The sequence below is a fragment of the Arvicola amphibius genome, chromosome 9 (genome assembly GCF_903992535.2).
Source record: "Arvicola amphibius chromosome 9, mArvAmp1.2, whole genome shotgun sequence".
Classification (NCBI taxonomy): domain Eukaryota; kingdom Metazoa; phylum Chordata; class Mammalia; order Rodentia; family Cricetidae; genus Arvicola; species Arvicola amphibius.
The window spans coordinates 11,097,031-11,112,788 of NC_052055.2; the positions used below are offsets into that span (position 1 = coordinate 11,097,031).

Below are 15,758 nucleotides of genomic sequence, written 5' to 3' on the forward strand. Positions count from 1 at the left end.
GAAGGGGGAGGAGGAGGGGAGGGAGGGGGGAGGAGGAGGGAAGGAGATGGAAATTTTTAAATATAAAAAAAAAAAAATAAACCAGGAAAAAAAAAAAAAAAGAAAGTAAGTCCTGGATAAAAAGAAAAAAAAAATCCTTTAAAGAGAGACAAATATTTTCATTGAACCTATATGCCTTATCCAGTCAATGTTAACATTGGTTTTACTATTGAAATAATTCCTCAGTTGTTCAACCTGCAACTTCAAAATTAGCTACTCTTCCTCATTCCCCAACTTCCAATGACATAGCAATAGAGTCACTCTGGCTCAACAAGGAGAATTATGGCTTAAAACTGCTGGATTCTTTGCTGTTGTACAAGGATTTATAATATACTGGATTGTGTATTGCAGAAACACATCTTATGGCAGAGCATAACAAAGTGTATTCCCTGGTCCTAAAACTACTAGTTCAGTGCTGCAAGAAATTGCTCAAAATTAATTTCATAAACAGATGTTAAATTTCTGAGATCCTCTGAGAGCCACAATTTCTCCAGAGTCCAGCTAAGGAAGCAATCAATCATGTGAAGGAAGTCCATGAGTACGAAGCAATCTTTGCTAATACGTATCTAACAGAAAATTAAGAAACAGGATACATAAAGAACAACACCACCAACTAGAAAAGAGCCAGAAAAGCATACACAACAATTAATAATGGGCTATATATGTAAACAGAATATTCAAAATAATAAATAGAAATGTCTGAGAAATACTTTAATAAGTGTTCATATGGGGTTCCATGGAAACAACCAAACATCCCAGGCTATAACAGATACTATTGGTTACTCTCCATAAATTGATTTTAAAGTTTAATTACTAAAGAAAAACTTACATATCTCTTTGAGCATTTAGTAGTCAAGCTGCTGCCTACACAGAGATGTTAGCTCTACTGACTAGTTTTCACAGTACTGGAAGTTACTCTGCTTCCTAACAGACAAGAAAGGTAAACAAAAATAGCTATAAATCCTGTAATGTACATGGTTATTTGCCTGCAATAAACTCTGGTGTGATAGAGTACAGATGTTGTAGGAGTCATCAACTATTCTCTGGTTGGACCTTAGGATCACTCTGTGAGATAGAACCAATACCTGACACTACTCAGGTGGCCCATATGAGGCATAGACAGGCCATGGACCTGGGAAAAACCAATTTCTATTGCTCTGCTAAAAGAACATAGAAATATAAAAGCCTCCTCAAAACAGTCTGTTATACCCAGTGCCTTGTGCATCCACCATCAGAAAGGCTTCCTCTTGCAGTAGATGGGAATTAACAGAGAGAGCTTCGCAATTGAACTATGTCAGAGTGAAAGACTTGGGAACCCTCAGACCTAAATACGATGCCTTCCTCAAACTCCTCCACTCAGGGCTCAAGGAACTATATGGAGGGAGGCAGAGGACCAGGCAGTCTTTTGTGAGATAGTGTCTTCTACACATTATAAGGAAGCTACTCATGATACCTCAACAGTATCCCTGCCTGAACGAGATCTAGACAATGACAATACCAATAAACATGCTGAAGGGGAATGGAGAAAGCATGTAGAGCCCCCCCCACCCCCAACACAGTGAACTACACACAATTAATGACTGCTAAGATCGGGAGAATGCATCTTCCCCAGGGATCAGCCTCCAATAGATTTTATCAACTACCAACTGGTGTGTCCTGAAATCACATCACATTCATGCAGGCAGTACTGAATGTACTTAGCATACACACACACACACACACACACACACACACATATACACACACACACAAACACACACATTATGATTTGAGAGAGAAGAGGAGAGTATAGGACAAATTGGAAGGAGGGGACATGGGAGGAGTCAGAAGGATGAAGTAAAGGAGAAAATGATGTAATTATTTTGAATTGTCATTTTTAATTGCATAGAAAATCTTATTCACCATCAAACGAACATAATTCCATGCTTTCCATGTGTGCTGTAGTTACTTCTGAAGAAGATAATAAGGTCTAGCAAAAATATCACTAGTTTAACACAGGTTAAAACTTATTTCTAAACTGCAAACAACCTTAAGTCTCTGTATTTGGGTCTGTGTGGGAGAAAAAGTTGACCTGTAGCCGTGAAGGGGGTAGACAAAGCAATACATTCAGTCATGGGCTGACCCACGCAGTATTAATGATGATACCTAAATTTTTAAATAATCTATGCACATACTTTACTCCACAATTTTCATGGAGTTCTCTACTTAGAAACTTTCCCAGTAATGACTACTAAGAGAAAAGATGCATAGACTAACTCTTGACAGCTTTCAAATCCACAATTGATCTCAATCTCTATTCATCTCAAAGGAAGCAATTTGTTTAGCGTGTCATTTGGCTTTGAAGCTTCATTTTGCTCTTTAACAACAACATCATGGTATTGTATTCTGTGTTCCACGATCTCAGACGATAGCTATTATTTAAGTAAGTGCCGTGTTTGGATGTGCATGGATATCTGTTTTTTGTCCCAATAAATTTACTTCTTACAATTGCTTTAGAATTTGATTCTGGCCATACTTTTTTCGGTTATTTTTAATTTCCTATTTTCTTTGCAGTGCACCATCCAACCCAATTCCAAAAAAGAATGCCACATTTATCTATGTCTATTCAACCGAGCTATTAGAAGCTGTTACAAAGAGGAAAACAGGATCCAGGCAAATTGCCATATTTTTTTCTTCAAACCAAAAAAGCACAAGTACATAACCTTTTTGCTAAGTAAGGACCTACTATTGCTTATAGATGATAAAAATAATGTTCTCACTTCATTATAAACACTAAGCCCCAGTTTAGTTCAGTCCTGACTCATATTAGGTCAAGTATGACTGTCTGTAGATATAAGAAAGGTCTGTGGTGGGGATCAGGAAGATGTTGGTAATTATGTTCTAGGTTTTGCAATTTTTAGCAGTATTGTTTTTAAAGTCATCTAATATTAAACACTTTTACTTGAAAGTGTAGTAAAAGTTCTTTTAAAAAATGCTAGCTGGGAGGTGGTGTCACACACCTTTAATCCGAGCACTTAGGAGGCAGAGGCAGGCGGATCTCTGTGAGTTTAAGGGCCAGCCTGGTCAACAAGAGCTAGTTCCAGGACAAGTTTTAAAACTAGAGCTTTGTCCAAAGACATCACCCTGTCTCAAAAAGCTAAAGAAGAAAGAAAGAAAGAAAGAAAGAAAGAAAAAAAGAAAGAAAGAAAGAAAGAAAGAAAGAAAGGAAAGAAGAAAAAAGAAACTAATGCTTCCTAAATTGTAAAGGTGAAAAATAGAAATATCTATATGTATATATCTATATACACACATCACATTTAGAGAAAACCTGCTAATGATTTAACATGAACCAAAGAAGTGCTTCTGTTCTGCTAAAGTCACTTGCAATAGTCATTTTTATACAATTAATATTTGAGACAAAAACCTACTTTGTGTCTTGATGAGGGATACTGTCAGAAAGGGGAGCAAATACTACTCCCTGGCTTTAAGGAGAAGAGGAGAACCTGTATCCTGAGGTAGATTACAGCAAGCAACTTTAATTGCTTTCCTGGAGAAGTAGTCACAGAAAGCACTGGGAACAAAGGTATCAGGCGCCTTCAGAATCATCACAAGAAAATTCCAGTGTCTGTTGCAAAAAAAGACTTTGTCCTAAGCACATGGCTAATTGAAGGTACTGTGACACAGCACTGAGTCCATTATAGTCTGGAAGAAAGACCGCTGTTCTTTATGGTTGAGTTCCTTGCCCATTAGCAGATAACAGAGAGCATTAGCAGCAATAGCTTCCTCTTTGGCGGCCCCAGTTTCTGTTCTCTATTCGTGCATCGCCACAGCCTGTGCGACTTTTGCAGTAACATACCAGACCTATCATTAGCTCTCACTTCAACCCACTGTGAATATTCAGCACTTAAAGAAAAAAGTGGATATCTGCTGCTTGGGGCTGGCATATCTGATAGGAACTGTCTTCTGCGGAATATAAACAGCTTTGCTAAGGATGAACACCAGATAAGGTAATTATTTCACCTTAGAGGAGCAAGATGTAAACAAGACCTTGCTGTAATAAAAATTATGAAACTAGAATACTGTTTAGGCTTTAATATCAGAGCAAGGATGTTCAACATCAGCTAATAGAACGGAATATTATACCCAAACCAATTACATATACATAGACCTTTCCCCTATCGAGGAAAATAAAAGATGTGCTAAGATAAATCATAAAACTCCTCTAATGCTTGGACAGCACCTAATCCAGAAAAGAATGATGCTTCTTTGAATCTCTCCACCGAACCGTCTCACACAGTTCCAAAGATGTCATCCATCTCCCTACAGTGGATTCTGAGATACCATGGTGTCCATCATTTGTGCATTGTCTTACTAATTATAGCTAGCCAATAAACCCAATTCTGTTTAATAAAAGACAGTAAGACAAAAAATAGCAGACATGGTGATGAATATATGAACAAAAATATTAAAATATAGCATGTGCTTTTGACAAGACATCTACTTAATCACTGGCTTAATTTTTACTTAACCAAATATTAGTAAATGAAATTATGGTTTGTTTACACAAATTGCATCTATAGTTATAGTTATATATTGGGCTCTACAACTTATTTCACACACACATATATATGTATATGTGTGTGGTGTGTGTGCATATATATACATACATAAACACACAACCCACTTTAGTATCTACATTCTCTGTACAATTTGAAGATCTAAATAAGAAGCCTTTTATGAGCACCATTTCTCCTCACACTGTCTCTCTGTCTGTCTCTGAATTTGTCTGTGTCTCTGCCTCTGTCTCTCTCTCAACTGCAATACAAGTAGAGGTCATGTCTCTACCTTGTATAAGGCAAAAGGGTCATACAGTTAAAGTTATCCTAAAATACTTTATATAAATTTTTCTTTATATCTGGAGAAGCATCTTTTAGGACAAAATCATTGCATGTGCTCTTTCCAGTGTATCAAATGTGTAGAAACCATGTCCTTAAAAGACAACCAAACAGATATTATTTGTAGAGAGCAGTCCCTAGGAGCCTGCAGATCACTGAAGACAATACTTACACAACTTATTCAACAAGAGAAATAGAGCTGGTGCCCACCTAGAGCCTTCACCTTATGGACTAGTATTTTTGATTCTTGTTGGTAATCTCCACAGTACTAAAGGAGAAAAATAGACATTTCTATCTACCTTTTGAACTACAATGGTATCTTGCAAAAAAAATGTTAGTGTAGTGGTGTCATAGGCTTTAGGGAGGGATCAACCAATGTTTCGTTTGTCTTAAGAGATGAACCCAACACCAGATGCTGCTTGGATGAACAAGAACCTTAAACTGGATAGATCAGTGACTAATGTAAAACCAACCCTTACTCTACTAAAGTAATATATAGCACTAAATATGTAAAATCTTGACCTGTCAAATTAATAAAGTGAACTCATAATACCTGAGAAAACTGGCTTATAAGACAGTGAAGGCATTTGGGCCTTTATAATCAATGCAATGTAAGAGAAAGAAATAATAGAGCAAACTTAATTTTAGGTTTATTAATTTAGGTTTTTTTGGATTTCATTAGTTTATTATATATATAAATATATATGAAAATGTGAACTGTACCTTTAAAGTGTTAATTATTAATTTATAAATGTGTAAATCTACGAATGGAAGGCAGGTGTCTAAGAAGACACAGATAAATAAGTACTCCAGAATGTTCAGGTGAGAGATGGAGATGTGATTTCATGACGGAAGCTCAAGAGGGAGTTTTGAGACGTGCTTCTTAGAGTCAAGGACAGGAGTAATGTTCAGTGTCTTCAATGTATATGGTCTATTAATCTCATGACAAACTTCTGATACTCGTCAAAGCAAAATGATAGCCCTTCTTGACTTGGGCTATTTAAAATTATCAAGAAGGGTGGACCTGAGGGCCTGAGGTCCCCCCTCCTGGCCACTTAAGGGCTCCCCCGTGCCATATCTAATAATGCAAATAATTGCAGCAGATACTATCAATTCAGTTTCTCATTTAAGCTTTTCAGCAGTCCTACAAAGATGCAGAGAGTGAGGCCAAAGACTATGCTATCCAATGTCAACTGGAAAAAAGTCACTAAGCACATAGCTGATTTATCTTACTTCATAAGTCACTATATTTCTATTATATATACATGGTTCAGATTCTAACTGAAAACTCAAGCAAAACATGATTTATGAAGATATATGTATACACATTCATGTACATGTCTATGTAAATCCACATTTGTACACTATGCTCATTCACATAAACACATTTTCACATCCCTGTGCTTCCCAAGAAATTGCATGCTTGATATCTGTTCATTTAGCAATATCTTCACTTTGACAGTGCCTTCAGTTTTATAAGGGTTGTCTTATGCACAGTGACAGTTTATTAAGGAAGACTTCCTTCATATTCAGGAATAATTGTAAAATGATAAATACATTAGTAGCAATTTACCAAAATAGTAAGTGTGCACAATATGATTCATTTATCAATTAATTATTTCATTTTCATCCTTGGTGGTTCCTCAGTTATAGTTATCTAGCAAATAAAGTACGTATTACTTGAGTGACAGATTATGTCTATATGTTCCCAGCATCAATGGTTGCTTTAGTAAAGCAAACAAAAGAGAGGCCAACAGATGTATCTGGAGAACATCCTACCTTCTAAGTAACTAAACTACAGTGAACATGCAACCCTATGTTCAGGGTCCCTATGGGGAAACTAGCTATATATCATCAACTGGAACACAAATGTTCAGTTCAACAGCTCAAGGATCATGTGGTCAGTTCTCAGTTTCTCCATTCAGTGTGATTTTAGTGTCTTAAATGCAATCACATTTGATATATTTGGATTCTTCATAGCACAAACCTTAATTGTCAAATATTTCAAATTAACCTGTATACAGATATAATGGGAAAAGTGCTATTCATTGTCTCTTTTTCATAAAACTTTTACAAATTTAATTTAGTAAATTATAGGCCCTATGAAATATTTTACATTATTACAACAATATTTTGGAAAAACCATGTTTTTGTAAGACCATGGTCATAGCTCATAAAAATATTCAATTACTATAAATAAAGATTTGTTATTTGCAATGAATACAATTAATCTGAAATATACAAATATAAAGGGAGATTTCTATGAAAAATATGAAAACTTTTCAAAAGTGAATGCTCTGAAGATAGTACTCAGAACAATTGTGTATAGCCAAATAAAACTGAGACTCCATAAGTAATTTCTCAGGGGTGAAAGCTATAACTTAATGATTTGGAATCATAATCTAAAAGTATAAGATTCTTGCACAAATACAGCTTCAAAACAAGAGTATAAGTGGATGAGTAATGCGATCCGGAGCATAAAGATATTAGATGCTAATTTTAGAAAAATTCACAGCAGGTTGACTAGATTAAACATTTTCGTACAGAGAATCTATTGCTGTTTCCAAATTACAAGCAGTAAAATATGAACAGCTGGTTCTCTTTTATTGGTTTCCATGCAAAATGATTATTTTCCGCTGGGTAATTACTGGCTGATTTATTTCCTGTATTCATTTGCTCACACATTAATGTCCCTAAGTACTTAGAGGAGGTCATGGTTTGCCAGTAAATGTGTTTGAAATGCATAAGTTACACTGACGACTAAAGTGTCCGATTTTAATATATTTTCAACCATTAGATAAATATATATTACATTCAATTTTTCAGGACAATTTAAATGGTACAAATGCAGTAGAAACACTGAGATAATACCAACCATGATAACTGAGCACAAAAAAGCCACTTGTCGTGAAGTCACTGTGGAATTTGATTAGAATTTGATTGGAAGTGCTGTATACTGATTCCAATGCAGTATTGCCGCTGAACTGTCCAATCTGGGGTGAATTTTGGTCGGGACCATCCCTAGTAGACAAAAGTTGGGAAGGAGAAAATGACACTGATGTTTTATAGATTTTGAATAAATTTTAATGAAGGTATATTAATCAAATGGTCTTACATTAAGAGCAAAGCAAAACAATCCTTGAACTAAAAAAATGATATTGGTAAGCCATACACCTGCACAAGTAATAATGTACTAAAATATGATATATAAAAACGTCATGATAAATAAATAAAATGTGCCCATATTTACTGTAATCAATAAATGGACTTCAGTTTTTAACCAGGACTGGGCATCTCTTAAAGCTTGTGGTGTCTTCTGTGACTTTCTTTGACCACAAATGAGTGTCATAGACTGTTAAAATTAGCACTCCTACAATTCATGCAGTATTTCTGTCTGTCTGTGATTTACCCAAAGATTTCTTTATACTTTTGATAAAGTAGCTTCAAATGATACAATAATAGTGTAATTACATTACTGTATAATAAATTATTACAAGAATTTAATGACCATACAATACATTTATGATTTAAAGAGAGGACTTTAGATTTCACCAGATTTTATGAATAGAGGACTTCATTAAACGTATTATGGCAATTGCCTGCCTTACACATTTTCTATAATGATATCAATTCTTTTTTCATTTTTGAGGCTTCTGCTATTTTATAGGACAGTATTCTAAAATCTGTTTGTCTCTTTCTGCAAAAAAAAAAAAAAAGCCATACTGCCTCCCTCAGTTAGCTTGCTGTTTCAAATGTCAGATGGTAGTTTGTAATAAAAAATTGTGATTTATTTTCATCTTGACCTAATTGCATTCATAATTTAATCAAGCAAAGGGAACATTGCTGGCTTACCACACAGTAATGAAGTCATAGATGGGTTCTGTTTGAAGAACAGTAAAATTGATGTAGATTCCATTCCCCGGGGGGACTCTTACAAGCCAAAAGCAGTCTTGGAAGTTTGGATACTCATCAGGATAACCAGGAGAATAAATGGTACCATTCATTGCAGTTATATTCCCACCACAAAGAGCTATGGAAAAGGATCCATAATATTTTTTTTAAATAACAAACTTGTGCTAGATAAATGGCACAGCTATCAGCAGTTATAGGACATCTGCATTATATTAGTTGATGAGAATGTACAAAAAGGAGTCATTTCTTAAAAAAAAATGTCTAAATGAGGTCTGAGATTCATCTGCTGTCTTTGGTGATCACAAGGCTCATTAACCACTTAAAATACTGTGCATTAATGCAATACAACTTTTCTCTTGTATTATGCATACATAATATGGGTATACATATTACATTTCTTTTATTTTCCACATTAATTTTATAGAATAGGAACTCAAATTAAATAGCTGTATCTTGATTCTTTGTTTACCATACTGATGTTAAAAATATAGCTTCCTTTCCCTTCTAGATACACTAAATAAGTTCTAAATTGACTGAAAAATTAATAAATTTTTTTGCTACTCTCACTGGCAGGTGAATATTGCTGTTCTTAGTACAATATATAATCAATTGTTTGGTGTTTACCATTTTTCTCTTATTAGAAATCCCTTAACTAAAGGCAAAACTATGCTATCATGCTTTAGAGAGTAAGCAAATAAGAATGTCACCAAAAGTGCTGCTAAGAAATGACATCATCTAGAAGATGACTTTTGTTTCAAAGCATACCTTCACACCTTGGAAGTGGATGGTTCCAGTTCCGACTGACGCCATGAAGACAGGTGAGAGCTGAGTTGCCAATTAGTGTGTATCCTGGGAAACATTCAAATGAAATGGTTTGGCCCACAGTGAAATCATTTCCAATTACAAACCCATTGCGAAATGGGCGAGGATCAGGACAGCTTTGCAACTGATAGGCTAGAAAATAAAAATGAGAATTAAGGGCATTTTTCTTTTCTGAATTTCAAAGACCACAAACGGGTACTATTTGTAACTTTGCAATCAATAGGGTACCGCTCATGGTTAGTTATTATATAAATACTAATTAGAACTATGGAAAAGGCTGTCAGAGGCAGTGTAATGAGAATTTCTTCTCATACCTATAATTTTCATATTTAAGATGATAGTTCATGAAAATGCATCACTGCCTTACCCGCTGGTGCAATTTATCTAAATTATGAACATGAATAGAGATACAAACTCTTCTTACAGCCACAATTTTAATCAAACATACTATGAATCCCTAAATAGAATGTAATTGCTTCTCGGTTGTGCCACTTGTACATAGAATAGAATAACTACATACATGTAAGCCTAATTCCTAGTCTTTTGAATTTTAAAATAGTTTTCCTAAAGTTTCTAGGCTGAACTGAATATTTTGATTATTGTGAGCTGTTTAATGCTGAAATATATTTGTTCCTTTGCTTTTCCTCTTGTATAAGATAATATTTCCCTTTTGCTTGCTTTTGACCAAAGAGCCTCGCCCATCTCCTTTCATACAGTGGGTACTTTGTAAGCAGGATTTGATACATCTTGTGCTTATGAACTGTATTATTAAAACTATTTGAAACTTTATCATTAATAGTTTTCAGTACTAACATGCCATCTATCAATAATATAACATCCATGGACTTCTACATGCTTGTTGTCTACATCAGGTACTCTTTTGGGACATATATGTACATGGAAACAAAATATACTCATACACAAAAATAAGTATTCAATTCTGTGTCTTGAGTTTACCACACACATGTTTTGAGTTGTCTAGTAGCACAGAGTAGAAGAATATAAATTCTCTGATTATATATATATATATATATGTATATATATATATATATTTCTTGAAGATTAAAGCTGGTTCATATTTCATGGAGATAGTAAAGTGCTGTTATGGGTATAGGCATCTAAGGTAAGTCAATATGCCATTCAAAGATCCCTATATTAAAGAGATAACTCCAAAAATATCACATTCATGATATCTTTTAAAAATTAGGCAGAGAAGTACCATAATTTTCACCTTTCTATCTATGCAACTCAGTCATTACAACTATTTTGTGTAAATTATCACTTTAAGTTTTAATTTAATATCAATCTAATAATGTTTAGATTTATAATATCAGAAATAATACAATAAGTCAATATGTTGAGTAATCATTCGTGATATACATAATGGTGTATATTTCACAATAATTTTATCAATAAAATTCACCTTAAGTTTCTGGAATATACTACATATAACAATGTTCCGCTACTGAGGAAATGGAGATCTATACTCTATCTTGAACAGGGAGACTAAGGATTTTAGACCAGCTTGACTACAAATCTTGGTCAAACCATTCAATATTTTCTTGAACATGGACCTAATAGAATATATGGCCCTTAGTATGTTTGCCTTATATTCTTACGGCACTGTAACAAAATTCTGTCATTCAACCTAAGAATAAGTTTATGTATAACATAAGGTAAAAAAATAACTTTCAATTTACTATCATTTAAAAATAAAAAAATCTTCACTGCCGGGCGGTGGTGGCACACGCCTTTAATCCCAGCACTCGGGAGGCAGAGGCAGGCGGATCTCTGAGTTCGAGGCCAGCCTGGTCTACAAGAGCTAGTTCCAGGACAGGCTCTAGAAACTACAGGGAAACCCTGTCTCGAAAAACCAAAAAAAAAAAAAAAAAAAAAAAAAAAAACTTCACTGACAAGCTTTCACTTTAATTATTCTCTCTTGCTTAGTTTAATTGTGTCTTAAACAAATTAAAACCTTTTTCCTATGATTTTCTGTGTTCTCCGAAAAAAAATTGCATGAGGAGAGTGAATGTTTTTTTTTAAACTTCCTAATTGAAGCTTGCTTGGTTTTGCTTCCTTTATATCCTAATATGACTACAACATGCTTATATTAAGTTAAAGAACTCCTGAGAAGTTATTTAGGACTGATGTATGAAGTCCTTCTGTATACGTGTTGCTTTTATTGGTTAATGAATAAAGAAGCTGCTTTCGCCCAATGACTTAACAGAATATAGCCAGGCTGAAGGAGATATATAGAGAGAGTAGGTGGAGTCAAAGGATGCATGAAGTCACCATAGGGTAATAACGCAAGATGCCACTTGGAACCTTGCCAGTAAGCCATGACCCTATAATATAAAATAATGGAGATGGGTTAATTCTAGTTGTAAAAGCAAGCTAGCATTACCCTTAAGCTATCGGCCAAACAGCATTGCAAATAATATAGTTTCTGAGTGATTATTTCGAGTCTGGTCAGCCAGGAATGAACAAGTGGCCTCCATACTACAGATTGGTGCTCCAACATGTGCTAGCTAAACTCATATAAAACCTGAGAGGGCTTGGAAAGGAACTCTAGACACTAAAATACAAAGTTTAGCCTAATTTTTTTTTTCAGATGTGCTCTGCTTGCTGCGGCATGCTGCAGCTCTGAAAGACTATGCAGTTTCAAAATGTTGGTATTCTGGTTTACCGGCACAACTGGCACAAAGCAGTCTTAGTCTTCGTAACTAAGTACTTAACATTTTAAGAAGCGCTCCTGTACAGAAAAAGATTTCAGATACACAATAGGACAGATTCAGGCATAAAAAAAAAAAAAAAACTCTAAACAAGACACAGTGTGTTTAAAAAATGAACATAGGCTTGGGAAAGAGAAGAAAAAGAGTATAGAGAGTTATAAAAAGAAGTAAATGGTTTTTTTAAAAAAAAATAAAACAAAGTCTCTAAAAATACAGAGTAAACTTTTAGAAAAAGTAATAGAGAAAGAAAAATAAGCCACATAAAGAAGGAATATACACAAAAAGTCTAGAATATATATGTATTATTTTGTAGTCTATATTTTTTGATTATAAAGGAGCTAAGTACAGAAATCCTGGTTTTTTAAGTAATATTATATCCTTCTCGAGTATTTTATGGAGTTGAAGAATAGATAGTTATAATTTCCTTAGTTATGATAAAAGATAAAGTAGATATAAATGTTGTAACTGTAATTCTTGCTTGATACCTGTTTTGTTATATGGAATTTTACTATGGTAAAATAAAAACCTTCCTTTTTATTTAAACGGAAAATGGGAATTGTTGTGGGAAGTCCTTCTGTATATATGTTACTTTTATTGGTTAATGAACAAAGAGGCTGCTTTTGGTCAATGACTTTACAGAATATAGCCAGTCTGAAAAAAAAATATAGAGAGAGAGAGTCGGCAGAGTGAAGGGATGCTATGTAGCTGCCAACGTGGAGAGATGAAAGATGACAGTTGGAACTCTGCGGTAGGCCATGAGCCTCGTGGTAAAATATAAAATAATGGCTCCCCCTTCCTCATCCTCCCGTCTTTGGGGCCACAAAATCCCACAGCTCAGCCTGTTTGGGCTCTGGGGACCTGGAATTGAGTGCACCCAGGCCGGTGGGAGGTCCCCTCCTTCATTTGACTGCCCGGAGCAAGGTAGGCCTTTGTCCGAGAGCTGCTTGGCCTGCAAGGGGACCTGAAAATCTGCAGGAGGATCCATCGTTCTTTGGGGTGAGTGAGGAGTGAGTGCCCGAACCGCGGCAGCTGCCCTGAGAGGGACCACCGACTCTCCACAACCCCCCCTGCCACCAGCACACTTCCTGCTCTTCCTGCAGGGGTTATTCTCCCCGGATACTGCCTCTCTCTTCCTGTCCCTTCCCAGCTTGCACCCAGAATCCTCCCCCCCTCCCCCTGCCTCATCCTCCCGTCTTTGGGGCCACAAAATCCCACAGCTCAGCCTGTTTGGGCTCTGGGGACCTGGAATTGAGTGCACCCAGGCCGGTGGGAGGTCCCCTCCTTCATTTGACTGCCCGGAGCAAGGTAGGCCTTTGTCCGAGAGCTGCTTGGCCTGCAAGGGGACCTGAAAATCTGCAGGAGGATCCATCGTTCTTTGGGGTGAGTGAGGAGTGAGTGCCCGAACCGCGGCAGCTGCCCGGAGAGGGACCACCGACTCTCCACAACCCCCCCTGCCACCAGCACACTTCCTGCTCTTCCTGCAGGGGTTATTCTCCCCGGATACTGCCTCTCTCTCCCTGTCCCTTCCCAGCTTGCACCCAGAATCCTCCCTCCCTCCCCCTTCCTCATCCTCCCGTCTTTGGGGCCACAAAATCCCACAGCTCAGCCTGTTTGGGCTCTGGGGACCTGGAATTGAGTGCACCCAGGCCGGTGGGAGGTCCCCTCCTTCATTTGACTGCCCGGAGCAAGGTAGGCCTTTGTCCGAGAGCTGCTTGGCCTGCAAGGGGACCTGAAAGTCTGCAGGAGGATCCATCGTTCTTTGGGGAAGAGATGGGCAGGCGCCAATGCAGGAGCTCCTCCAACAACATGAAAGGCAACATGACATCACCACAAGCCAGACATCCCGAAACAACAAGAATTGAACACCCTACCCCAGAAGATATAGAAGAAACCGACATTAAACAGTACTTTATAAAAATAATAGAGGACCTTAAACAGGAGGTAAAAAACTGCCATAAAGAAATGGAGATGACAAACAAAAAGGTAGACGAAATAAATAAATCTCTCAAAGATACCCAAGAAAAACAAGAAAAACAAGAAAAAGCAATCAAACAGGTAAGGGAAACAGTACAAGACCTGATAAATGAAATGGAGGTATTGAAGAAAACACAATCTGAGGGACGACTGGAAATGGAAACTCTGAGTAAACGAACAGAAACTTCAGAGACAAGTATTTCCAACCGAATACAAGAGATGGAAGAAAGAATCTCGGACTCTGAAGATACTATAGAAGAAATAAACTCACAGATTAAAGAACTAAACAAATCTAACAAATTCTTAACACAAAACATTCAGGAAATCTGGGACACCATGAAAAGACCAAACCTAAGAATAATTGGGGTAGAAGAAGGAGAAGAATTACAACTCAAAGGCCCAGAAAACATATTCAACAAAATTATAGAAGAAAACTTCCCCAACCTAAAGAAGGATGTCCCTATGAAGGTACAAGAAGCCTACAGAACACCAAATAGACTGGATCAAAAGAAAGCATCCCCACGCCATATAATAATCAAAACACAAAACATACAGAATAAAGAACAGATATTAAGAGCTGCAAAGGAAAAAGGTCAAGTAACATATAAAGGGAAACCTATCAGAATTACACCTGATTTCTCAATGGAAACCATGAAAGCCAGAAGAGCTTGGATAGATGTGCTACAGACACTTAGGGAACATGGATGCAAGCCTAGACTATTATACCCAGCAAAGCTTGCATTCACCATTGATGGAGAAAACAAGATATTCCAGGACAAAAACAGATTTAAACAATACGCAGCCACAAATCCAGCCTTGCAGAAAGTAATAGAAGGAAAATCACAAACCAAGGAGTCCAACAACGCCGACAATAACTCAGGCATCTAGCGACCCTTCACCAGCACAACTAGAAGAAGGGAAACACACAAACTCTACTACTAAAAATGACTGAAGTTAACAACCACTGGTCATTAATATCACTTAATATCAATGGACTCAATTCACCTATAAAAAGGCACAGGCTAAGAGACTGGATACGAAAACAGAATCCAACATTTTGCTGTTTACAAGAAACACACCTCAACCACAAAGACAGGCACCTACTCAGAGTAAAGGGTTGGGAAAAGGTTTATCAAGCAAATGGCCCTAAGAAACAAGCGGGTGTGGCCATACTAATTTCCAACAAAGTTGACTTCAAACTAAAATCAATCAGAAGAGATGGAAAGGGACACTTTATACTCATAACAGGAAAAATCCTTCAGAATGAAGTCTCAATCCTGAATATCTATGCCCCTAATATAAAAGCTCCCACTTATGTAAAAGAAACACTTCTAGAACTCAAGGCAGCCATCAAACCACACACACTAATAGTTGGAGACTTCAACACTCCTCTCTCACCAATGGA

At 36.5% G+C, this 15,758-nt stretch overlaps 1 protein-coding gene across 3 annotated transcripts in view; it reads right to left on the reverse strand.

The window, feature by feature from the left end:
* Csmd3 (CUB and Sushi multiple domains 3) overlaps positions 1–15,758 on the reverse strand; it is a 976,820-nt gene that overhangs the window by 91,334 nt on the left and 869,728 nt on the right. For all 3 annotated transcript variants that reach the window (XM_038342099.2, XM_038342098.2, XM_042055667.1), the window contains 3 exons: positions 9,591–9,779; positions 8,766–8,943; positions 7,789–7,934 (listed from right to left, as the gene is read on the reverse strand). In XM_038342099.2, the coding sequence (XP_038198027.1) occupies positions 7,789–7,934; positions 8,766–8,943; positions 9,591–9,779 (513 nt within the window). The remainder of the gene's footprint in view (positions 1–7,788; positions 7,935–8,765; positions 8,944–9,590; positions 9,780–15,758) is intronic.